This window comes from Gorilla gorilla, chromosome 23, assembly GCF_029281585.2.
Source record: "Gorilla gorilla gorilla isolate KB3781 chromosome 23, NHGRI_mGorGor1-v2.1_pri, whole genome shotgun sequence".
NCBI lineage: Eukaryota > Metazoa > Chordata > Mammalia > Primates > Hominidae > Gorilla > Gorilla gorilla.
Genome location: NC_086018.1, coordinates 48,037,474 through 48,062,085, shown reverse-complemented (window position 1 = coordinate 48,062,085; position 24,612 = coordinate 48,037,474). Strand labels below are relative to the sequence as shown.

Sequence of the window (24,612 nt, the reverse complement as noted above, 5' to 3'; positions counted from 1 at the left end):
CCCGCGTTCGTCCGACGAGTCTCGGCGCCGCCCAGGGTCTCCGCACCCCGTTTCCTCCCATCTGGTGCCCAGCGCGGGCGCGGAGGGAGCCCCCGGGGTTGGACCCTCAGATCCCTTCACCGTTGGGCTTCTGGGCGACGGATGGTCAGTGGGCTGTGTGGCCATGCTGCCCTGGAGACCCAGACTTGGAAAGACCCCACCCCCACCCCAGGCCTCGCCCAGCTGCGGTGGGTGATCTCGGTAGCCGGGGCCTGCCCAGGAGCCCGTGGCCTGGCTCTTCATGGATACTGAGCAGGGCCAATCCCCCAGCCCTCAGAGACAGGGCTGGAGCCCTCTGACCTCAGGCTGGAGAGGGTGGCCGGGGGCCTGGGGCAGAGGGCAGAGGCCGGCCCCACTGTCCTTCCCTGGGCCTTGGAACCAGCACCAGCCACACCCCGTGGGCCGTCCCTACACGAGATCACCGACTACTGGCCACCTGCAGCCCCTGCCTGTGTCACGGCGCGCTGGGATGGTGCCTTCAGGCAACGGGTGTGTCGTGGTGGGGGCCTGTCCCAGAGAGGCCTGGAGAGGTTTGGGTGTGAGTGGGCCCATGGGGGAGGGACATTTGTCCTTTCCCAATGATCCTGCTGGCCGTGCCCATGGACATCGTCTGGGACACCCCTGCCACAGTACAGCAGCCCCCATCGTCCCCTGGTATAAGGAGGGCTGGAGGCCAGGCTGAGGGGCGAGGCCCAGCTGGAGTATCTGTCTTACAGCTCAGCCAGCCTGGGATGGGGGATGACAGTGGCCCGTCCTGAGCCACCCCCAAATGTGCCTGCCTGCTGCTGACCATGCCGTGGCATGGAGGCTGGCACTAGCCACTCTCTCCAGGGCGCTGTGGCCACAGGCACGCTGCTGCAGGGGGCAGGCTTAGCCCCATCTACTCTGCCCAGCAGTGAGCGCATAAGTTCCAGCCCATGGAGGGCTCTAGGCCAGGCGGGGGCAGGGTCGAGGTGCTGGCCCAGGAGGCAGGGAGGTGGGCAGTGCGGGTGGCGGGAGGGAGGGAGGACTTCACAGTCACAGCAGGCCCCTGCTGCCTTCCCTCCCCTGGGACCGAACCCCAGAGCTTGTTTCCCAAGCTCCCTCCTGACTACCGGAGCCCACAGTGTGAGGCCCACGGCCTCTCCCAGCCTGGGGGTGGTGCCGCCCTCCACACTTGGGGTGTCCTGGTGGGTATTCCAGGCAGAACACCCCAACTAGACACTCCCAGGCTCCCCAGCTATTAACTCCCTCCATCCCCCCAAACACACACACACACACACACACACACACACACACACACACATGGGGCAGTGCCCTCCCAGAACCCGAGGCAGGTGCAGAAGCCTCTGTGCCTGTCCAGGAAGGGAGGAGCCAGGAGGACCCAAGAACTACACCCTGGTTCTCTCCAACCCCCTGCCCTGGCTGGAGGCAAATGGGAAGCAGTAAGCTTCTGCCCAGAAACTTTCCTATGCATTTGATGCTCCAAATAAGATGACACAGAACAGCTCCTTGAGCAGAAGCTGGGCCCCAGAGTTCCCAGCCTCGGGGGGTGCCCTCTGGAGTGGGGGGGGGGGCCTCATAGTGAGGACCGCACAGGGGAGGTGGCCTTTTGCATCTTGAGGGGAGGTGGAGGCCAGGGACTTGGGTGGAATCTCAGGTCTTAGGAGAGGGCTCTCCCTTAGGGGCTGGGGCTGAAGCCAGGGGCTCTGGGGTGCGAGTGCCCAGGACAGATTCCACCCCTCTGCCAGCCCAGCCAGGTTTCCAGGGCCCTTGTCTACCCTCCTGGCCTCATGCATGCCTGAGGGAGGTGCACGCCGGCGGCAGCCTATCCCACCGGCCTGGAGCCATCTCTGCACCAGTGGCCGCCCTGTGGGGAACCCCATTAGGGTGTCCTCGGACCCCAAAGGCCCCAAGGTTTCTGGATGCTTCCTTTGGAAACCTAGAAACTCCACAAGTGTCTGGCCACAGTCTTCTGGCCCCAGGCGGTGGAAAGTCTCCGGGCTGCTGTCTGTGAAGCGAGCCCTGTTTTGCCGGGAGGGGGAGTGTCTCGCTCGCTCCCGCTGTGAAGAGCAGCCTCCACTCCTCTGTTTGTCTTTGGGGCTGGAGCTGCAGGGTCAGCCTGGAGCCGCTGCCACAGGGCATCCTGCAAACTTGCCCCACTCACATCCACGCTTACCAGTGGGAGCTCTCACTGCACAGCCAGATGCTGGCTGGGCAAGCACTCGCATTCTTGGGCCTGACCTGGGGCACTTTCCAGAGCCTGGCCATCCCCCGGATTACAGAATGTGGCCTCTCCTGTTCTCAGGTAAGCTCCTGCCTCCTCCTAGGCCCCTACACTGTGGCAGATAAGGCCCTGGTTTCTCCTCAGGTGGGTCTGGCCTGACGCTCTCAGCACATCAGCAGGTGAGGGGTTGCAGGGCCCTGGGGGGTCCGAGGGCAGCACTGGTGAAAGAAGGATGGGAGACCTGGCCTGACCCTGCCGAGCTGCTCCGGGAAGTGTTTGCTGGAAGCTCAAGGCAGGGTGAGCCCACCTTGGACCCACCTGTGACCTCCAAGGAGGCTGTGTTAGAATCTAGGGCAGCCCGCAAGCCCATCCAGGGCTCCCACCCCACCCCCCGCAGCTGCTCTGAGCCATCGGGAGCCTGCAACACCTGGGCTTGTGTAGACACCTGCCAAGGAAACACTCGGAGAACGTGCTGAGAATGAGATGTTGGCAGTGGAGGTGGCTGGGTTGGGGTGGAGGGCTGTCACTGCACAGCCCAGTCACTCAGCCTTATAGGAGAGGGCGCTTCATCAGCACCTGCAGCAGGAAGTGTACCCAGCGTCCCAGGAAGGGGCCCCGGTGCCCAAGGCTGGCCGGGCACAGTGGGGACACAGGCATGGAAAGGGCACGGAAGGTGTCCCAGAAAGGGAGGACTCACTGAGGACCTGCTGGGTGCACCGTTTCTGGCATGGGGACAGCAGTGAGCAAGATGTGTCTTTAGGGTGGTGGCCTGGTCACCTCAGGGGACACTTGCGGGACATCCAGCAGCTCCACAGGGCCTGAGATGGGTCCAGCAGAGGGCTCAGCTCGGGGAGGGGAGCAGCAAGGGCTGGAGTGCTGGGTGCCATGGGCAGGCTCAGATCCACAGGGCATTCGTGGAACAAGGAAGAAAGCAGGCTGGGATGCGTGGGAACCGGTGGCAGCAGGGGAGACGGGCGGGTTCAGGTGGGAGGGGTGTCCACCGGCTGCCACCCTGCAGTGGAGACGGAAAACAGGGAGGGGGCAGGCCTGGGGATCCTGGCTAGGAAGGGGAAGGAGAAGCGAGAGATGAGACCTCAGAATCGACTTTTGCCTCTGGGAGGAAATGGTCCCTGAGTTGGGAGACCTGGGGGGAGGCGGCCTTGAAGTGCAAGCTGGAAAGCTTTGCTGAGGCGGCTGCGGGGTATGCAGGCAGCCTCCCGGTCCGAGGTGTGACCGCGCTGTCCACGCTGGGGCGGCCAGGTGATCCTGGGGAATGGGTGGGGACCAAGATTGAACCCTCAGTACTCCAAGGAAAGGGGCAGGGGCAAGGGCAGGGGCTGAGGCGGGTGGAAGAGGCCAGGAAGGAGGGGAAGTGCTGGAGGGGAGAGGAGAGGAGGGGTTTGGCGGGGCTGAGGGAGGGTCTCATGGAAGATGGGGTGGGGAGGGTTGAGCAGGAGGGGTCAAGGGGTGACAAGAGGAGCGGGAAGCTGGAGGTGGGTGTAGGGGCGCTGCCTGGGCAGCCTTGGACAGGGAGGTGGTTGCGAGGGGGCGCGGGAGCCCCTGCCCGCGAGGGGAAGGCAGGGAGGGGAGGCTGGGGCTACAGCCGCGCCCTGGGGGGACCCGCGCGGGTGACGGCGGGAGGCTGGGCCGCATGCAGGGGAGCTTGGGCGGGGTGGGGCCGCGAGCAGCCGCCCTGGGGGTTCCCTACACACCCCCCGACGCCGGCCGCTGGGAAGCCCCGAGAAGCACGACGGAAAACCCCGTGTGGGGGAGGCGCCCAGGGCCCCGGCTCAGCCCTCCCCGCTTCCGCTCCCCCCACCTTCCCCCCACCGTGCCCGGGTCCCGCTCCCCGTGGGGGAGGGGAGGGGAGGGGCGGGGCAGAACCGCGCGACGTTCTGCGCCCCGTTCTGCGCCCCCGACAGCGGCTTCTCCTGCAGCCCCAGACACTCGGGCCACGGGGCCAGCCCTGGGTGGGCTTCAGAGTCCAGGAAGTCAGGAGAAAGCGCGGACGCCCTTCGCATCTCCAGCCCACCCCGGCCTCCGAGCTCCCAGCGGGGATTCTTTCTCTCCTGAAGGTGGATGCGGGGAGTCCAGGCCACAGTGGGCGCCCAGAGGGGCTTCAGGGCACCTGGTGGGAGGGAGGCCCGGGGACCCACGCCACTGCCCCCCTGCAGTTCCACACAGGCGGCCGGCCTCACTGGGCCTCCCCGCGCTGCCTCCGCCGCTCCCTCTGTGCCCGGGCTGGTCTGGGCTGCCCTCGCCTGCCCACCTGAGGCCTGCTCGGATCACGTTCCCCAGAGGCTGCCCCAGGTGAGCCCGGCCCCTTTTGCCTGGGCAGAGCCCTCAGCAGCCCGGGGTCAGCTCCGCCAGCCCCTCGTTTGAGGCCCTGCTCCCCACCAGGGGCCGAGGCCGGGGCTTCCATCAGGACGCTGGGTCCAGCCTGTATACTCCGCCCACGGGCAGCGGGTTTCGTGGCCATGGCAGGCGGAGGAGGGTCACTAACGGCAGTCTCTGGGGAGTTATTGGGGTGGTCGGCAAATGGGTGGAGACGGTGGGGTGAGAACGAAGACTCAGAGGCCATCTGCAGGGTGGGGTCCTGGGCTGGACCCTGGAACAGAAAACAGTCCACTAGTAGCAATTGATTCCACACTAGACTGAGGGTCACTAACTGCCGCCGATTCCACACTAGACTGAGGGTCACTAACTGTCGCCGATTCCACACTAGACTGAGGGTCACTAACTGTCGCCGATTCCACACTAGACTGAGTGTCACTAACTGCCGCCACCCATGTGGCTCCCCAGGTTTTGCAGATGCACGGGGAACTGTTGAGATGAGGGAATCCTGGGTAAACTCTCTGTAAATCTAAACATATTCCAAAATAAAAAATATTTAGAAGGAGGTGTAGCCACCGGTAATGCCCGCTCCACAATTCAAGGAACAGAAGTGGGCCCGACTTTTATTTTTCCGTGTTCCCACCTGGGCTAGGAGCAGAAGTCCAGGTCTCCATCTTGAGCTCCCCCCACCCCCACCCCCACCCCGACAGCCTGGGCTTCCCCGTCCGGTCGGTCCGTAGAGGGTCAGCTCTTTTCAAGAATGGAGCGGCTGTGTTGACCACAGGCTGCACAGTCCAACGCCCCAGGCTCAGTGGCCGCCCCCAGGGGGCCTGGACTCTGGGGGTCCTGCCCTGCTCTGAGGGCGCCAGTGCCACCCTGTGCTCTCGGACCTCAGCTCCCACGCCGTTGGTGCTGGGGTGCCGGGCGCCTCCTGCCTCACCCACAGGCTGTCTGTGAGCAGCCTGTCCCACAGGACCCTTCTGCCCCGTGGGAGCCTGGCCACAAGTCCTCATGCCCCTCTTTGGGTGCCCTTGGTCAGGTTGGGCTGGGGATGATCATAAATCAGGAGTGCAGCTTGGACCTGGACCATCCAGGGCCTGTTCACTGCAAGGCATGCCCCCGCCCCCCACCACCAACTCAGCCTCACTTCCTTCCAGGCCCAAGAAATTGACCTCTATGAGGCCCCCCAAGCACCCCTTAGATTTATAACCTGCACCCCCACACTATCCGGACCCCTCTTGCTCCTCCTGACCCCTCTGTTATTTTCCCACCCCTTTATTTTAGTTACATAGAATATAAGTTGCTGATTTCCCAGGTTTCGGATCGTTCTGTCTCCCCCTTCTCGGAATGTGAGCTCCTGGAGAGGCGGGGATGGTTCAGTTTTCCTCTGTTCATGAATCCCAGCACCTAAGCAAGCCTGGCGCATAGTGGGTGCTCTCCTAAGCAAGCCTGGCGCATAGTGGGTGCTCTCCTAAGCAAGCCTGGCGCGTAGTGGGTGCTCTCCTAAGCAAGCCTGGCGCGTAGTGGTGCTCTCCTAAGCAAGCCTGGCGCGTAGTGGGTGCTCTCCTAAGCAAGCCTGGCGCGTAGTGGGTGCTCTCCTAAGCAAGCCTGGCGCATATTAGGTGCTCTAAGCAAGCCTGGCGCATAGTGGGTGCTCTCCTAAGCAAGCCTGGCACATAGTGGGTGCTCTGCTAGTGTCCACTTAAACGCACAGTGGGTCGGGGAGCTGGGGCCTGAGGGTCCAGAGGGATTCAGACCACACTGTTTACTAAGTGACCGCCGCATGCCAGCCTTGGGCCAGGCCCCTGACACTGAGGAGAAGCTAGGATTCAGGGCAGCCCAGGACCCCCGGGAGTGAGGGACAGGGCAGGAGCAGGATGGGCTGGGGAGGGGGTGCCCTCAGCCGCTCACCCCTCTCACTGTTCTGTCCCCAGGGCTTTGCCTGCAGGAGCCACAGGAACCGTGAGTACATCTCAGCCCCAGGGGATGCTCAGGGCCTGGACTCCCCACCCCAGGCCACCAGGGCCGCTTTGTCCACCGTGGGAGGCAGGTCTGTCCTGCAGTGTCCCCAGCAGCTGGGGTTCCCTTCTGGGCAGGGCAAACCGCCATCACTCACCGATGCATGTGGGACCCTGGCCACACCCAGGCAAGGCCACCCTGGCTCCTGGCCAGAGGTGGGCCTGCCAGAGAGAGTCCCACGTCTCCACTTAACGCACAATGCCTCGTTGCGTTCCAAACCGGCCGCCCAGAAGCAGCAGGTGGAAAACCCCGTCTCCTCTAGCAAAGCTTTTTCCCTGTGTAAAGTGATCCCTACTGGGCCTTTAACAACTACCTTGTCTTTGTTAAACAGCGTATCTATTTATAAAAGGACTCTGAGTGATGCAGACGCCATAAGGAAGAAAGTTAAAGCTCACTGGAAAGCCTCCATGTAGAAATAAACAGTGTTTACCTAGGCAAACATTGCTCTAGGCATTTTGGGTTTTTTTTTCTTATTTTTGATTTTTATAGGAATAGACCTGAAGTCTTCCTATCTCTGGTTGATCAACCAAACCCAGGCTGTTCTCAAACTCCTGGGCTCAAGTGATCCTCTTGCCTCGGCCTCCCAAAGTGCTGGGATTGTGAACTTGAGCCACCATGCCTGGCCTGTTCTAGACATTTGTGTAGCCAAATATACAGATATTTGCAGGATAAACAGATAAAAATTATTTTATAGAAATGAAATTACCTTATGTCATTTAAACTATTTTGTTTATTTTTACTTGAATTCAACAGAAAAATAGATGGCTAAACTTTACTTAAATGTTCCTTCACCTCAAGGACCTCTAAGCTTAAGGGAGGAGATTAGATCAGCTTGGCCCCTGTGCAAGGATGACATGCAAATTCACAAAGCGGACTATAGTAACAAACAAACAAACAACAAATGCAAAGCATGGCTGATGCGGTGGCTCACACCTGTAATCCCAGCACTTTGGGAGGCCGAGGCAGGTGGATCACCTGACGCCAGGAGTTCGAGAGCAGCCTGGCCAACATGGTGAAACCCTGTCTCTACTAAGAATCCCCCCCCAAAAAAAAAAAAAATTTAACTGAGTGTGGTGGCACTTGCCTGTAATCCCAGCTACCTGGGAGGCTGAGGCAAAAGAATCACTCTAACCCAGGAGGCAGAGGTTGTAGTGAGCCAAGATTGCACCATTGCACTCCAGCCTGGGCAATGGAGTGAGACTCTGCCTCATAAAAACATAAATAAATAAATAAATAATAAACCTCTTTAGTATTTCTAATAGATTTCCTATCGAGTCTCCTTTTTTTAATAGATGATCACATATTCTGCAGCTAATGACAGCTTGTAAACCTATGCATTGGGTGGAGGGGGCGGATCTTGTGGAATTGGCTCGGCTCTCCAGGGCAATGTTGAATGAGGGAATTCCTGAGTCCTGATATTAATGGTAATGATTCCAAAGGTTTACTGTTCAGTATTAAGTTTATTGGATGTTTGCACTAGATGTCCCTGATCTAGACAAAGAGGTGCCTTTCTTTTCCTAGTTTGCTAAACATTCTTTCATCATTAATAGGTATTGAATTTTATGAAAAATTTCTGCATCTATGAAAATTGTCATATAGGTTTTTTAGTTTAACATCCCCTCCCTTTTTTTTTTTTTTTTTTTTGAGACAGAGTCTCACTCTTTCGCCCACACTGAAGTGCAGTGGTGCAATCTTGGCTCACTGCAACCTCTGCCTCCTGGGCTCAAGCAATTCACCTGCCTCAGCCTCCTGAGTAGCTGGGATTACAGGCATGTGCCACCATGCCTGGCTAATTTTTTTTGTATTTTTAGTAGAGACACAGGTTCACCATGTTGGCCACGCTGGTCTCGATCTCGTGACCTCGTGATCCGCCCGCCTCGGCCTCCCAAAGTGCTGGGATTACAGGCGTGAGCCACCGCGCCCGGCCCCAATCTGCTCTTAAAAATCACCCGTTGTATTTTAATTCTGTCGCGGTGGTTTTGTTTCTAGGAATTCCATTTCTCTCAAGTGTGCCTGGTCCCTCATCACAGCCTTTCCTGCTGCCTGTATTTTCAAGCCTGTTTTTTCGCCTGCTTGGCCTGTGGCTTAGGCCACTTACTGGAGGACACCTGGGCCCACCCTCTCCACAGCGTCACTCTGGGCTCTCTGCTTCCTGGTGTGCTTGTTTACCTTCAGCAGCTCAAAGTCCCAGGACTCAGGGCCTCCCGGAGGCTGGATTCCTGTTGCTCCTGGGTGGTGCCAGGAGCAGTGTCTGACTGTCGGGGCCGTTTAAACCAGATTCACAGACTGAGGTTTCATGGGTCTTCCTGGTAGGCCCAGCCTGGGCTGTGAATCTGTACTGGGTTGTGGGCTTTTGGGGGAGCTTTCTCTCCCTGCTCCTCCACTCAGTGACTCTGGAACAGTGCCTGGGCTTTGGGGAGAGGGTTGGTCCAGTTCTGGCTAACCCAGGTCAAGGCCCAGCTCAACGTGGGGAAGTTCTTCCTCACCATGTGCTGGGGCCTCCCCACAAAGCCCTCAGCTCCCACTGGGTTGGAAACGTTCCCTCCATCCCCCACCCCTGTAAAGCAACCTCCTACGCCCTGCTTTCCTCAGCACCCCCATCCTGATTATTTTCGCAGCTCTCCTACGTTTCTAGGAAGGTTTTTAAAAAACATATGTTTTTTTCTCCAGCCTAATTGGTACTTTTCAGCAGTTGAGTTGGTGCAAATGGCTGGGTCTCCCATATGAGGGAAGTGTAGTCCCAGGGTGTTTTTATTTTTATTTTTGGTATTTTTTTTTTATTTTTTGGGGGGTGGGGGGACAAGGTCTCGCTTTGTTGCCCAGGCTGGAGTATAATGGCACAATCTCGGCTCACTGCAACCTCCGCCTCCCGGATTCAAGGGATTCTCCTGCCTTAGCCTCTCGAGTAGCTGGAATTACAGGCGCCCAGCAGCACCATGCCCAGCTAATCATTGTATTTTTAGTAGAGACGGGGTTTCACCATGTTGGCCAGGCTGGTCTCGAACTCCTGACCTGAAGTGATCCGCCCGCTTCGACCTCCCGAAGTGCTGGGATTACAGACGTGAGCCACCGCGCCTGGCCCAGGTGTTTTTAAACACACACAGTTGTCCTCAGCCTCCTCCTCTGTCAACACCAGCTTGAATTCCCAATTCCCCATCGTGTTTTCCCATTCCCTGCTCCTCGCTGCTCCTTTCTGTAACCCACTTGTTCCTGTTGAGCTCCCTTCTCCTTCCTGAAGCAAGCACATCTGTTAGGCGTTCTTTCAGTAAGACTCTGTGGATATTATTTTTATGCCTTATTTTGAATAAGGCAAAACATATTTATTGCTAAGTGTTTATGATGAATTGTAGTTTCACAGTTTTTTCCACACAGTAACAATGAATTCTGTTTTGTACCACACTAATCTTGTGTGTTTCTGCTTTACTCACCCTTCCTTCTACACAGCCTCCTCTTCATTTTGTCAGCTTAGTTGAGACAAGAGCCTGTTCTTATTTTTATACATTTTATTTCACAATGAGCAGCTTCTCCTCCTGCACCCGTTTCACTAACTCTGTATATGTCCTCATTTTCCGTGCTCACCGTGAGTCCTTCTCCTCCGTGGCTTCACCCTTTTTTTTTTTTTTTTTTTTTTTTTACTTTCTGGTTTTGATTCCTTTCTTGGTTGCCTGGAATAAGTCTTTGTCTTTTTTCTAGAAAGGGTCAAAAGATGCAGATTTCTCATTTCTTGCATAAAGGAGGTTGTCTTTTTTTTTTTTTTTGAGATGGAGTCTTGCTCTGTCACCCAGGCTGGAGTGCAGTGGCATGAACTCTTCTCACTGCAACCTCTGCCTCCCTTCCTCTCCTACCTCAGCCTCCCGAGTAGCTAGGACTACAGGTGTGTACCACCACACCTGGAAAATTTTTGTATTTTTAGTAGAGACAGGGTTTCACCATGTTGGCCAGGCTGGTCTCGAACCCCTGACCTCTGGTGATCTGCCCTCCTTGGCCTCCCAAAGTGCTAGGATTAAAGGGGAGTTGTTGGCCTCACACATATGGATGACAACATACACACCGAGTTCTAAGGCACAGTCATTTCTCTGAAGATTGCTGCATACCAAGCCCCGGGGATGATGCTCCAAGGGAAAGAAACACCAGCCTTGGGAACAAAGCTCCCCTCACTCCCCTCCCCACTCCCTAGCACAGCCTGGCTTTTTATCCCCAAGCCATCCAGCTTTATTTTATTTTTAAATTTTCAATTTCTAGTTATTCTTTGCTAGTATATAGAAATACAGTGTTTGGGAGGCTGAGGCAGGTGGATCATTTGCAGTCAGGAGTTCAAGACCAGCCTGGCCAACATGGCGAAACCCTGTCTCCACTACAAATTAAAAAATTAGTCGGGTGTGGTGGTACGCACCTGTAGTCCTAGCTACTCAGGAGGCTGAGACACGAGAATCGCTTGAACCCGGGAAGCAGAGGTTGCAGTGAGCCGAGATCGCACCACTGCACTTCAGCCTGGGCAACAGAGTGAGGCTCTGTCTCAAAAAAAACACAAAAAAACAAAAAACTAAAACAAACAAAAAAGAAATAGTGGATTTTTGTATATTGATCTTGTATTCTGCAACTTTGCTAAACTTATTAGTTTCAGTGCCTTTTTTGTAGATACTAGTGTTTTCTACAGAGACAACCATGTCATCTACAAGGGTACACAACTTTCCTTCTTCATTTCCAAGCGAGAAGCCTATTTCTTTTCCTGCCTCATTGTGTGGAGCAGGGTCTCCCCTGCAGTATTGAGTCGAAGTGAGAAGAGCAGGGATCCTTGTCTTGTTTTTTATCTGAGGGGTGGAAATAATCTGTTCTTTCACTGTGAAATGTGATGTTACATACAGATTTTTCACAGATCGTCTTTATCAATTTGAGGAAATTTCATTCCCTGTTTGCTGAGATTTTTTCTTTTTAATCGGGAATGGATGGTGAACTTCGTCAAAAAATTTTTCTGTGACTATTGAGATGGTCATAAGTGGTTTTTAAAATTTTGTCAGTTGGGTGCAGTGGCCTCTCAAAGTGCTGGGAATACAGGTGTGAGCCACCATGCCCAGCCTTTTTTTTTTTTTTTTGAGATGGAGTCTCACTCTGTCTCCAGGCTGGAGTGCAGTGGCACGATCTTGGCTCACTGCAACCTCCGCCTCCTGGGTTCAAGCGATTCTCCTGCCTCAGCTTCCTGAGTAGCTGGGATTACAGGCGTGAGCCACCACATCTGGCTAATTTTTGTATTTTTAGTAGAGACAGGTTTTACCATGTTGGCCAGGCTGGTCTCAAACTCCGGATCTCAGGTGATCCGCCCACCTCGGCCTCCCAAAGTGCTGGGATTACAGGCGTGAGCCCCGCCCGGCCCACTCCCTCAAATTCTCTTGGGTGGTTCTTTCTCCGCTTCTGGTCGTTCCCTCATATGCCTATGTTCATGAATACTCCACTGAGTATTAGCAAAGTGGATATTCCCCAGAGCTCTCTCTGCGTTATCCTCTCCCCTCTCATACTCGGTCCGGCTGCCCAGACCCTCTATCCCAGTTCCTCCTCTCAGGGAGTGTGCCAAGCTCCACTTGGGATCCACCCCCACCACTGCCTGAGAACACTCCCCAGACAGTGGCGCATTCCCAGAGCTCACTGTGGCCGTTTCCTGTCTCCCAGGACTCACCGTCCCTCACTTCCTCACGCCCACTTGTCTTGAAACCATTGCTCATGGATTTTGCCTTGGTCTCCCAGCTGTCTCAGGCAGGAGGATAAATCAGATCCTTGTGAGTCCATCCGGACTACAGTGGGAATTTGTAAGAGTTGGATTTCTGGCTGGGCGTGGTGGCTCACACCTGTTATCCCAGCACTTTGGGAGGCCGAGGTGGGCGGATCACCTGAGATCAGGAGTTTGAGACCAGCCTGGCCAGCATGGTGAAACCTTGTCTCTATTAAAAATACAAAAATTAGCCGGGCGTGGTGGTGCGTGCCTGTAATCCCGACTACTCGTGAGGCTGAGGCAAGAGAATTGCTTGAACCTGGGAGGCGGAGGTTGCAGTGATGTGAGATCACTCCACTATGCTCCAGCCTGGGCGTCAGAGCGGGACTGTCTCAAAAAAAAAAAAAAAGAAAAGAAAAGAAAGAGTTGGATTTCTTACTCATAGCATATTCGAACTTCATTCCCAGTGCCCCTCTGAGGCACAGAGTTACTGGGTGGAAGTTCTCAACCGTCAGTTTTCTAGGTTCTTGCCGTGTTGAACAAAACACACAAGTAAAGCAACAAAAAATAATGGAGTAAGGAGGGCACAGATTTACTGAAGTGAAGGAGCACTCCACAGAGCGGGAGCAGGCTGAAGCAAGCAGCCAAGGCCCCGAATGCAGTGCTCCGCAGGGTTTTCATAAAGCTAAAAGAATTTGGTAACACTCCTAGCTGCCCTTTGGAGGTTTCCAGTGGGTTACACCCTGTGGAGGATCGGCCCGCAACCAATCAGAGGCCGAAGTGAAGTCTCATTATCACAGGAGGGAGGCTGTGGCCTGTGCTGCCTAATCTTGACTGGAACTGGCTGCACCTGCTGTTCTTTTGCTTATCCCTTCGACCCCCGGTTCCCCTCATTCCTTACTGTCCTGCCTCAGCAGAGTGCTGTGTTCAGTGTGGGCTCCGCTGAGCAGCAGCTGCACTGTCTCACCAACAGCATGTGGGTCCCATGCCTCGGTGGCCATGCCTTCTATAAAGAGGGTGGCAGTCCTCCTGTGGAACGGCTGGGTTGCCAGGCTCTGTGGCCCACCTGAAGTTCTGCTCTGAGACCCACCTGCAAACCTGGCTGAGCAAAGGCAGCAAAATTGCTCAGCCCCCAGTGCCCAGAATGATACCCAGCTCCACACTGCCCACGTCTGGTGAGGCTGCCCAGAATGGTGTTTGGTCTCAGAGCAAAAGGCCCTGGGGGCAAGTCCTCCCTGTGAGGATGCGGCCAGTTCCCTGTGGACAGAGGCCTGGGCTGCAGCAACCTTGGGGTCGGCTCCCAGGTGTCCCAGCAAGCCCGTGTTGGCCTTTTCTGCTGTTCGTCTTTGAGCAGAGTCGACAGAGCTTGCCAGCAAGTCGTGGTGGGCTTCCTGCCCCCTTGCTGGCCAGGTGGGGCAGCAGCTTCTGCTGCTCTGATGCAGACTGGTGTGCAGCCTGCCCCCCTGACCCGGGCCCACTCCTGGGGTCCCACAGACATTTCGGAGTGTGTCTCGGTGGGGGGGGGGGTGCTCACCACATGCCAGGGGACTTGCTCCCCAGTTGGCCTGGGGCAAGATAGTAAAGACCCCCTGGCAAAGACTGTGCAGCCCCAGGGCTCTCTCCCCCTTCCCAGAACCACCCACAAAGCCTTTCCGAGCACCAGGGAACTCGAGGCCTCACGCTCCTTCTCCCTCCCCAGGGAACTCGAGGCCTCACGCTCCTTCTCCCTCCCCAGGGAACTCGAGGCCTCACGCTCCTTCTCCCTCCCCAGGGAACTCGAGGCCTCACGCTCCTTCTCCCTCCCCAGGGAACATTTTTAACAGCTTCTGCCGGCCACGCCCCGTGTCCATGTCCAGGTCAGTCCTGGAGGCCCTGACGTCCTCCACTGCCATGCAGTGTGTCCCCTCTGACGGCTGCGCGATGCTCCTGCGTGTACGCGCCTCCATCACCCTGCATGGTGAGAGGTGGCCTCGAGGGTGGGAGTTAACACCTGCAGGTCCAGCAGTGGGCCCAGGTGCCTTTTATTCCCATCAAACCGTGGGCGGCCTGGTGAGGGAGGGGGGGCGCTGCTAACCGCACTTCACAGAGAGAAGGCAGAGGAACAGGGTCCCACGGCCCCGTCCGGAGCCAGGGGCGGCCCTGCTCTGATGCACCCTGCCGGGTCCTTCCTCCACCCAGAGCGCCTGCGGGGCCTGGAGGCCTGTGCCATGAGCCTGGACACCCAGGAGACGCAGTGTCAGAGCGTGTGGGTGGCCAGGGCCTCCCACCGGCAGCAGGGGGGGCAGCAGGTGAGGCCAAGGCAGGGCTCTGCCACCCAAGTCCCGAAGACTGGGCACCACTCCTCCTGGGCGCCATCCCTGGCTCTAAGCTCCAGCCATGCAAGTGGAGCTGGCTGGGTGGGGTGGGCAGTGCCTCTGAGTCCACGCAGCTCACACCTGCAACTGCTCAGCTCCAAGTGCACTTCGGCTGCTTTGCGGTGAGCGTGGCCCAGCACCTCTATGTCACCCTGAGGACCATCCCTCATTTCTGCGGGGTCCAGCTGGACCAGAGGCACCTCGTGGAAGGTAGGGTCCCCAGGGCCCCCTGAGCACAGCTGCCGTTCAGCCTCCAGGGCCTGGCTTGGGGTGGGACTTGCCCAGGGCAGGGGCCTGGCCCTCACACTGGACAGATCCCTGCAAGACCTTTGGCTTAATTCGAGGTCGCATGACAGAGGCACAGCGCGTGGTTGGGGGGCGGGTGGAGGAGGATGGGCCCTGAGGGCAGGGCAGCCCGCACCCCGCCATTGCCTCTGCGGTTTGCAGACTGCAGAGAGGAGGACGTGGGGAGGAGCGTGCCCGACTGCCTCGGTGAGTTCCCTCCTTCGACGCCCCTGCGAAGACCCTCAGACGCTGCGACAGGCTTCCTCTCCCCGGGGTCTTCTGCCCCATTTGGGAAATCCTGAGGGGCCCTCGGGCGGGCGACTCCCAAACGTCTGAACCCAGCAGGAGCCACCACGTCGGGGCTCTCGGGACAGACAGAGCCCCGCGTCGGTGACCGCTGGTCCCAGCGCGGCCCCGACTTGCCGCCTCCTGCAGCGGGGAAGCTCAGCTACTGGGTGGACCGGAGGCGCAAGGCGATTCTGGTGCAGGTGCCCAGGGCCTCCGGGAGCCCCGACTACTACGTGCGGCTCTGCCTCAAGCGGTTCACCTGCGAGGACGCCGGCGCCCCTGTGCGAGTGAGCGCCCGCCCCGGTCAGCCTTAGGCCCCGCCCACCTCCGCGCCCCGCCCCCGGCCAGGCTTAGGCCCCACCCACCTCCGCGCCCCGCCCCCGGTCAGGCCTAGGCCCCACCCACCTCCCGTCCCCGCTCCCGCCCCGTTCGGCGCAGGCCCCGCCCACCCCAGACCACCCCCGCCCTCCCGCGCGGCCCCTCAGGCGCCCTTTCTGGGTTGCAGGTGACCGCCAACAGCGTCTCCCAGGCCGTCTCCCAGGCTGTCTCCCTGCCCTACAGCCAGGAGCTGCCGTGCCTGTGCCTGGAGGTCGGTGGAGGTGTGGCCTGGACTTGGGGCGGGTGAGGGGAGCACAGGGATGGGTGGGCCGCGCTGACCCCAGCCCCTCCCACAGGGCTGGTCTGCGACCCCTGACGCGGTGCGGATCCAGATCTGCCCGTTTGAAAACGGCAAGTGTCCTGCGATGCCAACGGGCGGAAGGACAGTCTGACTCCACCATGAGGACTGACGTGGGGGGATGAGATAAGGGGCAGGCCCAGCCTAAATCCCTGAGCCTGCTCGGAAGGGCTTGTCACCAAGGGAACCTGCGCACAGATGTGGATGTGCATAAGTGTGTGTGTGTGTGCAATGTACATGTGTGCGCACGTGGACCAGCTCACCTGGGAAAACCAAGGCTGTCAAGAGGGGCTGTCTGAGGGGTACAAGAGAGATGTCCTGCTCTCGGTTCTGCTCAGCGACGCTGCACACACACACATGCACAGACACCCACGAACATACACGCCCATACACATGCACACACACACATGCACAGACACCCATGAACATACACGCCCATACACATGCACACACATACACATGCACACGCACACCCATGCGCAGGCAGGCACACCCATGCACACGCACACCCGTGCGCAGGCAGGCACACCCGTGCACACGCACACCCGTGCGCAGGCAGGCACACCCGTGCACACGCACACCCGTGCGCAGGCAGGCACACCCGTGCACACGCACACCCGTGCGCAGGCAGGCACACCCGTGCACACGCACACCCGTGCGCAGGCAGGCACACCCGTGCACACGCACACCCGTGCGCAGGCAGGCACACCCGTGCACACGCACACCCGTGCGCAGGCAGGCACACGCAAACACACGCAAACACACGCATGCAAACACACGCATGCAAACACACGCAAACACGTACACATGCACACCCATGCACAGGCAGGCACACTCACGCACACCCATACCCATGCCACCCATGCCACCCATGCCACCCATGCCACACCCATGCCACCCATGCCACCCATGCCACACCCATGCCACCCATGCCACCCATGCCACACCCATGCCACCCATGCCACACCCATGCCACCCATGCCACACCCATGCCACACCCATGCCACACCCATGCCACACCCATGCCACACCCATGCCACACCCATACCCATGACACACCCATGCACAGGCACACACATACATAGGCGCACGCACCCATGCACATGCATATCCACACACATGCACATGCACCCATGCGCACACGTGCACAGACTTGGGCCAGGGCTCAGAGACCCATAGGAGGACTGCGCTGGACCCTGGCCCAGTGGTCACTTGAGTGGGTGCTAGACCCCATGGGCCTGGCAGCCAGACCCCATGGGCCTGGCAGCCAGACCCCATGGGCCTGGCAGCCAGGGTAGGGCCCAACTGACCTGTGTTTCGGGGAGGGTTCCTGCAGACACTGAGGCACTGGAGTTGCTGTGGGACACGGTCTACTACCACCCGGAGAGCCAGACACTGAGCTGGGAGCCTGCCTGCCCTGTGAGTGGCCACGTGAGCCTGTGCTGGCGCCCGGGGCCCGGGGCCGGCTGCCGTAAGCTGCAGCAATCCAGCCAGCTGGTGCATCGCAGAGTGAGTGCCTGCTCAGCAGGGATGGGGGTGGGCATGGATGCCACAGCCTGACCCGAGCCCTCCTCAGGTGCAGTACCCGCTGGTGGACACCCAGCCCCAGCTCTGCCTGAAGGTGAGGGGCTGCCACAGCCTGCCAGTGCCCTATTTGGGGAGGGGCCAGGGGGCATCAGGGCGGGGAGTGGGGCAGGGGCCCTTGCCCAGCCCTGGAGCCCAGCCTCCCAGGCGTCCCTCAGAGCCCCCTCCTGGTCTGACAGTGGGTGAGCTAAGGGCCTAAGGAGGGGAACTGGGCCCAGAGCACCCTGAAGCTGACCCAGCCTGTCCCTGTCCCTGTCCCTGCCCCACACACACTCCACCCTCCTGCACCCCTCACCCCACTTTGCAGTTCTCTACCAGTTGGGGGTCCTGGGTGCGGTGCCCTTTCGAACAGCGTCGCTTCCCAAGTAAGTTCTCCATGAGGCCTGCGCAATGTGGACGCAGCACAGAACATCCTTTATGTCACTCTGTGCTGGTCAGGGAGGTGGAATAACGGTGCCAAGCCAGTGTGGAGGAGGTACAGTGGGCAGGCGCCAGGCCCACTGGGGAAGGAAGGGAGGCGGTGGGGTGCTGGGCCAGATGGGGGTCTCACCCTTCACTCCCCACAGCCTGGAAAATGACCATCCAGCCTTCGCCCACAAAGGGCCACCTCCGGGTCACCTTCTTCTCGTCCAGCCCCGCCCACTTCCAGGTGCACCTGTGTTACAGGAGGAAGTCACAGCTCCCTGCCTGCCAACGCACACTCCAGGCCAGCCCGCTCCCTTCAGCCTCAGTGAGCCGAGAGAGTGGGGCTCCATCCTGGGGAGGTGGGGGTGGTGGCGGCAGGACCCCATCACTTCCCTGTGGTGATCTCTGCCCCACCCGGGCCCTGAGCCCACCCAGGGTCTAGTCTACCTGGCAGGGAGGGATGGGGGGCCAGCCCTGCTTTGTGGGTGCTGAGAGGATGTGGGAGAAGGACAGTGTTTAGCCTGATCCACCCTTCCTCCCATTGCCTGTGACCTGCCCTCCCCCACCCAGGGTGACCCGGCAGCCGCCCCTGCCTTTGCCTTCCTAGACCTTCCCAGGGAGGAGGCCTGTGCCCCAGGCATCTGCATCCAGGTGGGTGTCGCTGCTGTGCCCAGCCCCTACCCATCTCCTCCACTGCAGGACCTCAGTTCACACCCCCCCTTCCTATTCCCCCATCCCCGGGGGAAGCAGGAGGCCGTGTTGACGGAGCTGCCTTATGCCTGCAGGGCTGGAGGAGCGATGTACACTTCTCCGTCCCCCAGCAGCTCTGCAACCTCCGCTCCAGCGGGTGCCCAGCCCTCAGGGGCCGCAGGAGGCCGAGGACTAGACCCAGGCCTCCCACGGCAGGCTGGGCGTGGCGTGCACTGAACAGGAGACTGGGTGGGGGAAACGGGGAGACCATCCGGCCCTGAGTCAGGTCAGGCTTCTGCGCCAAACCCAGGCCTGTGCCCAGCACTGCCCTCCAGCCTTGCATTTGTCTCCACCACACACCGCTGGGCCTCCTGCACGCCCACCCTGGTCTCACTGTCACTGGCCTTGCCTCCTCCTCCCTGGGGGTCCCCCTTCCCTGATCAGAGCTCTGGTTCCAACCGCCAGTGACTTGGGATGTCCCTTTGCCCACCAGCCACCAAGGCCCAGGCTCCCAGGACCCAGGGTACCTCAGGACAGGACTCTGCCCAGTGGACAGAACTAAGCACGTGTGGCCTGGGTGTGGTCAGGAGCGTGGCTCTGCCTTGGAGTCCAGGAAGGGTCAGAGCTGGCACTCCTACCTGCACCCCTCCCTGTGAGCTCAAGAGCTTGCCTAGCTTCGGGTGGGGTGAACCGCAACAGCCACAGAGGTGGGAGAGGTGGGAGGGGTGGGAGGGGGTGGATAGGACAGCCTGGCACCCAGGGCCTCTGGAGACCCTTTCCAGGGAGCACCAGTGGGCCAGGCAGGGGTCTCTGGAATGTCTCCTCAGCTCAGCCGAGCCACAGCCATTTCAGGGCAGCCTGCTGCCCACAGGACATGCCCAGGGCCGTGGCAGGACCCGCAGACCTTCAGCTCCCCCTTCTCCCAGCAAGACTTTTTGGCCAAGCCTAGGTCCTCCTGCCTAGCAAAGGTCACCTCCAGCAGATCACAGACTAAAGGGGCAATGGCCACCTGCTGGTCAGGTGTCCCTGGGGCTGGCACCTGCCACTGTGGAGTGCCCATGCTATGCTGGGCAAGTCCACGGCCCCAGGGACAGGCCTGGAGGCAGCAGGAGGACTGGGCCTGGCTCAGGTGGGGGGATCTGGGGGTCACACACACTGCTCTTGGGGCCAGGGTGGGCTCCTCCTTCACTTGTCTGCTGAGCCTCCCTGCAGATGGGAGGCTGCTGTCCACAGCCACTGGCACCCCAGGACTGGGCAGCCCCCTCCCCTTCCCTCACATGTCTCAGCCTCGCACAGTGGGGGCAGGGCTGGGAGGGGGTGTCCCAGCCAGTACCACCCCTACGTCTCTCTCCAGCTGCACCCACCCACATGGGACGGCAGCCTGAGGCCAGGAATCTCCTCACGAACAAGTAGGTGCCAGGGACACATTGCTAGGGGGCAGGAGGCCAAGGCACAGCCTCGGACAGCTGAGCCAGGCCCTCCCTCCGAGAGTGTGGGCTGTTCTCACCTGACTGTGGGGCCCAGGCACCTGCTGGCTCTCCTGGGGCTACAGCTCCATGGGGCCCTCAGGGGCTCTGGGTCACATAAAAGACCTTCAGCCCTGTCCTGAGTCCCCTGGGAACAGCAGGACCTGGGTGTGCTACCCCTTCCCCGGATGGCCCAGGTGCTGGACCCCAGCCTCCCTCTCAGACAATTCATGGTCATGGCCACTGTCCTTGGCCCTGAAGACAAGGCCCTGGCAGCTGCCTGGAGCTTCCCCAGTGCTCTGGGGTGCAGGGTGCAACCCCACCCTTCCTGTAGCTGACCAGGCCCGAGGTGGTCAAGGATCACCCCAGTTTCTGCCCAGGGCACCCCACACTGGCTGGAGTCCACCTCTCCTGTCTGTGCATCCTTGGGTGCTGAGCTTCACTGGGGCACCCGCCCCACTCGGACCACTCCAGAGGGTCTCAGCTGCCCCAGATTCCAGCCCCACTCACCCAGCAATGGTCAGTCACTTCCTGTGGTCTCAGAGGCCACCTGCCTGGGGCCACCTGCTGGGATGTGCGGTTCTCAGACATTCCAAGTGGCACATCCAGGTCCCAGCCAGGGGTGCCCAGCAGTGGCCTGTGCAGTGGGCCATGGGGTCGGCCCTTGAAGACCTCTTGTGTGGGTCACGTAGGCTCCCCGGCTTCCCCGCTGAGCCACCCTCTGGAGCCTGGACATCGTCTCACCTGAGTGCTGTGCAGGACCGCGTGCCCGGCCTGTCCCGGTGGTGGTCGCACCCGATCTGCAGATGCACTCCCACCGCAGTCTGGGCCCAGGCTGCCCTCTTCCAGCTGGCCGTGGGCCGCTGGGCCTTCTTTTCTCTCCTGCAACAGAGGCTGCTATGCCCCACAGACTGGAGAGGGGGCTGCAGAGCGAGTAAGTCCCCGCCACTCAGTAAACACTGGTCCAGGGGTAGCTGTTAAAATGGAGCTTGGGCCTGGCTGGATGGTGACGGCATCAGGGACAAGTCTGGAGCACGGGTGTCGTGGAGCCATCCCCGCCAGGCTGGACCCAAGAGCACCCCAAAGGCGTGGGAGGCCGCACCCCTATGGGCATGTGGGGGGCAGGGAGCACCTTGGGACTCAGGGGAGGGGCAGGGTCTCTGGGAGTGGATTTGGGGTCAGCTAAGGTCAGTGTCACATGGTGTGACCAGACATCCCCATCCAAGTGTCCCCATAAAGGAGCAGTGGTGGAGACACCCTGGGGATGCGGAGGTCAGGCCAGGTGAGGGGCTTTAGAAGCTGGGTTTGGGCACCAGGGGCAGGGAGGCCAGTGGGGGGCAGGGAGAGGGTGTCCCTCCCTAACCTGGAGATCAGGGGCATGGGGGGATGCAGGCTGCCACTCACCCAGGTGCCCCTCCCTAGCCTGGAGGAGGTCAGGGGCACAGTGGGGGTGGGGGGCACAGCACAAGCTGCCACTCTGCTCTCTCCATGTCTCCTCTGGAGACCCCGTCCACCCCCAGCCAGAAAACAAGTGTCCCGGCTCAGCAGGGCAGCCCCCGCCCCAGGCTCCTGCTCCTGCCTCCTGGACCAGCCAGGGGTGCTCCCTGTGGTGCACAAAGACCCCTGCTCTGACCCAGGGCTACTCTGGGAATCCTGGCCGCCGTGGAGGTGGGGCTGGGGAGGATTGGCCAGACCAGGGTCACAGAGCTGAGCTCCTGCCTGACAGGTGTGGGCTCCCTCAAGCCTTCCACAGATGGGGGAAACTGAGTCTTTTCTTCTGCAGATGGGGGAAACTGAGTCTTTGGGGACTGTTAAGAGGCTGTGTTCAGATATCAGCTGTCCTACTGTCCCTCCCAGACAAGGGAGGCACCTGCTGGAGGACACACGCGTGCTGCCACCAGGCGGCAGTGGCTCTTAGTGCTGGTGCTGAGCCGGATCAGCCGCCCCAGCACCCAACATGGAGCGCCCACAGCCCAGTGCACCCACCGCCTCCTTGGCCAGAGACGCTGCCCTCCCTCCACCACCACCGCCGGAAACCCACCCCCACACCTGCCAGGAGAAAAGTGCTGAGGACCCCGGGCCCCAGAAAGGGGGGTGCGGTAGGGGCGGGCAGGAGCACCTGCACTGGGGTGCACAGCCCTGCTCACATCTGGGCCACAGTATAACACGGGTGAGCCTTGGACGCCCGCCTGCCTCATTCACTCATGACACACAGCTGAGCAGGCCCTGGGCCCTGGGCACCGACCCAGCACCGGGAACAAACAACACTGGCAAAGATCCCGGGCCCTGCAGCTGGGGGACCAAGTCTGGGGCTGCCTGGCACTAAGGAGGGTCTTGGGTCAGAGTGTCAGTGCTGACACCAGGACAGTCCCAGGCAAACTGGGATCATGGAGCTGACCTTTGCATGGGAGAGACAACCAGAGCCAAGTGACATAAGTAAGCGAGGGGGCGTGGTTGGTGCCAGTGTGGGGTGAGGAATGAGGCTGGGAGCACGATTGGGAGTGTGGGGAGCTGCAATCTGAAATAGGGTGGGGCTGGGCATGGTGGCTCCCACCTGTAATCCCAGCACTTTGGGAGACCGAGGCGGGTGAATTACTTAAGGTCAGGAGTTTGAGACCACCTGGCCAACATGGGGAAACCCCAGCTCTACTAAAAATACAAAAATTAACCAGGCATTGTGGTGGGCACCTGTAATCCCAGCTACTCAGGAGGCTGAGGCAGGAGAATCGCTTGAACCCAGAAGGCAGAGGTTGCAGTGAGCCGAGATCATGCCACTGCACTCCATCCTGGGTGACTGAATGAGACACCATCTCAAAAATAATAAACTAAAAATTAAAATGAAATAAAATAGGGTGGGGCCAGGCACGGTGTTGCACACCTGTAATCCCAGCACTTTGGGAGGCCAAGGCGGGAGGATTGTTTGAGCCTGGGAGATTGAGGCTGCAGTGAGCCATGACTGCACCACTGCACTCCAGCCTGGGTAACAGAGCAAGACCCTATTTCAATAGATATAAAATTTCAAAAATAGGGTGGTCCCTGGGAGGCTCAGACAAGGTAATGTGTGAACAGAGACTGCAGAGGCAGGGCCTTTGCATTGCCCGGCTCCAACAGGGTCCCTGACTGCCTCACGGAAGAGCAGCGAGAGTCAGCTTGTGGAGGGCAGGCAGGTGGGGAGAAGTGCAGAAGGTGAGGCCTTCGGGGTGTCCTGGCACGTAAGTGTGAATAAAAGAGACCAACGTTTTGGCCTCAGCTCCTTGTAGACAAATTTGTGTCCACAGATGTGTGGAAAAATTCTTTGTGGACAAAGGATAGACAGAACTCAAAGTCATCCGTCTGCTCACTGAGATAAATGCATATCTGATTTCTTCCTTTGGAAAGGCTAATCAGAAACTCAAAAGAATGCAACTGTTTGTCTCTTATCTATGACCCAGAAACCCCCTCTCCAATTTGAATTGTCCCACTTTTCCAGACAGAACCAATGTACTTCTTACATATATTGATGTTTCATTTCTCCTTATAATGTATAAAACCAAGCTGTGCCCGGACCACCTCAGGCACATGTCAGGACCTCCTGAGGCTATGTCATGGGCTCGTGTCCTCAACCTCAGCAAAATAAACTTCCTGAATTGATGGACACTTGTCTCAGATATTTGGGGGTCACAGATACGTCTTTATATATTGTATGTCCATTAACATAGATTTATAATTACTGTTTTATGAGTTGGTCTTTTGAATCGTATAGAAAAAAACAGGAGTTACAAACCAAAACTATCATAATCCTTGATTTTCTATTTTCCTGTGTAGTTACCTTTACTTATACCACTGCCCTCTGGTCTCCAAGGCTTCTGATGAGAAATCTGCTAAAAATCTTATTGAGGCTCCTTTGTACGAGACCAGTTGCTTCTCTCTTGCTGCTTTGTCATTGTTTTTTTGACAGTTTGACAACAGTGTTTGTCACTGTGGATCACTGAGTTTATCTGGCTTGCAGTTTGTTGAGATTCTGGGATATGTAGATTCACTTATTTCATCAAATTTGGGGAATTTGGGGATACTATTCCTTCAAGTAATTTTTTCTTCCCTTTTCTATTTCTCCTCTCCTTTCGGGACTCCCATGAGGTGTATGTTGGTACACTCGATGGTGTCCCAGGTCCCTCGGGTTGTTCCATTTTTCTGCATCTTTTTTCTTTCTGCTCTTCAGAGTGGATAATTCCAATCGCCTTGTCTTCAGGTTCCCTGATCCTTTCTTCTATGTGCACAAATCTGACATTGAACCACTCGAGTGAACTCTTCACTTCTTTCTTTTCTTTTTTGAGACAGTCTCACTATGTTGCCCAGGCTGCAGTGCAGTGGCATGAATGTGACTCACTGCAGCCTTGGCTTGCTGGGCTCAAGCAATCTTCCCACCTCAGCTTCCCAAGTAGCTGGGACTATAGGCATGCACCACCACACCTGGCAAATTAAAAAAAAAATTTTTTTGTAAAGACAAGGTCTCACTATGTTGCCCAGGCTGGTCTTGAATTCCTGGGGTCAGCATCCCAAAGTGCTGGCATTACAGGTGTGAG

At 58.5% G+C, this 24,612-nt stretch overlaps 1 protein-coding gene across 2 annotated transcripts; it reads left to right on the top strand.

Moving 5' to 3' along the window:
* Nucleotides 1-2,224: 2,224 nt before the first annotated feature.
* Nucleotides 2,225-23,805, top strand: IL17REL (interleukin 17 receptor E like). 2 transcript variants are annotated; one of them, XM_055374485.2, is made up of 16 exons: nt 2,225-2,326; nt 6,514-6,541; nt 14,110-14,259; nt 14,481-14,590; nt 14,752-14,866; nt 15,104-15,148; nt 15,377-15,516; nt 15,735-15,818; nt 15,904-15,958; nt 17,242-17,414; nt 17,482-17,526; nt 17,797-17,854; nt 18,056-18,219; nt 18,465-18,545; nt 18,680-20,984; nt 21,834-23,805. In XM_055374485.2, the coding sequence occupies exons 1-15, from the start codon at nt 2,225-2,227 to the stop codon at nt 18,863-18,865; spliced, it is 1,536 nt and encodes a 511-aa protein (XP_055230460.1). In that variant the 3' UTR covers nt 18,866-20,984; nt 21,834-23,805. The 2 variants fall into 2 exon arrangements, with proteins under 2 accessions (XP_055230460.1, XP_055230461.1); XM_055374486.2 differs by lacking the exons at nt 18,680-20,984; nt 21,834-23,805 and having other exon boundaries at nt 18,123-18,219; nt 18,465-18,501.
* Nucleotides 23,806-24,612: the final 807 nt, after the last annotated feature.

Coding starts and splice junctions, on each gene's coding strand:
- IL17REL (XM_055374485.2), top strand. CDS start 2,225: ATGCTGGCTGGGCAAGCACTCGCATTCTTGGGCCTGACCTGGGGCACT. Junction 15,149..15,376: donor GAGCGTGCCCGACTGCCTCG/GTGAGTTCCCTC, acceptor CGCCTCCTGCAG/CGGGGAAGCTCAGCTACTGG. Junction 15,959..17,241: donor GATCTGCCCGTTTGAAAACG/GCAAGTGTCCTG, acceptor GGGTTCCTGCAG/ACACTGAGGCACTGGAGTTG.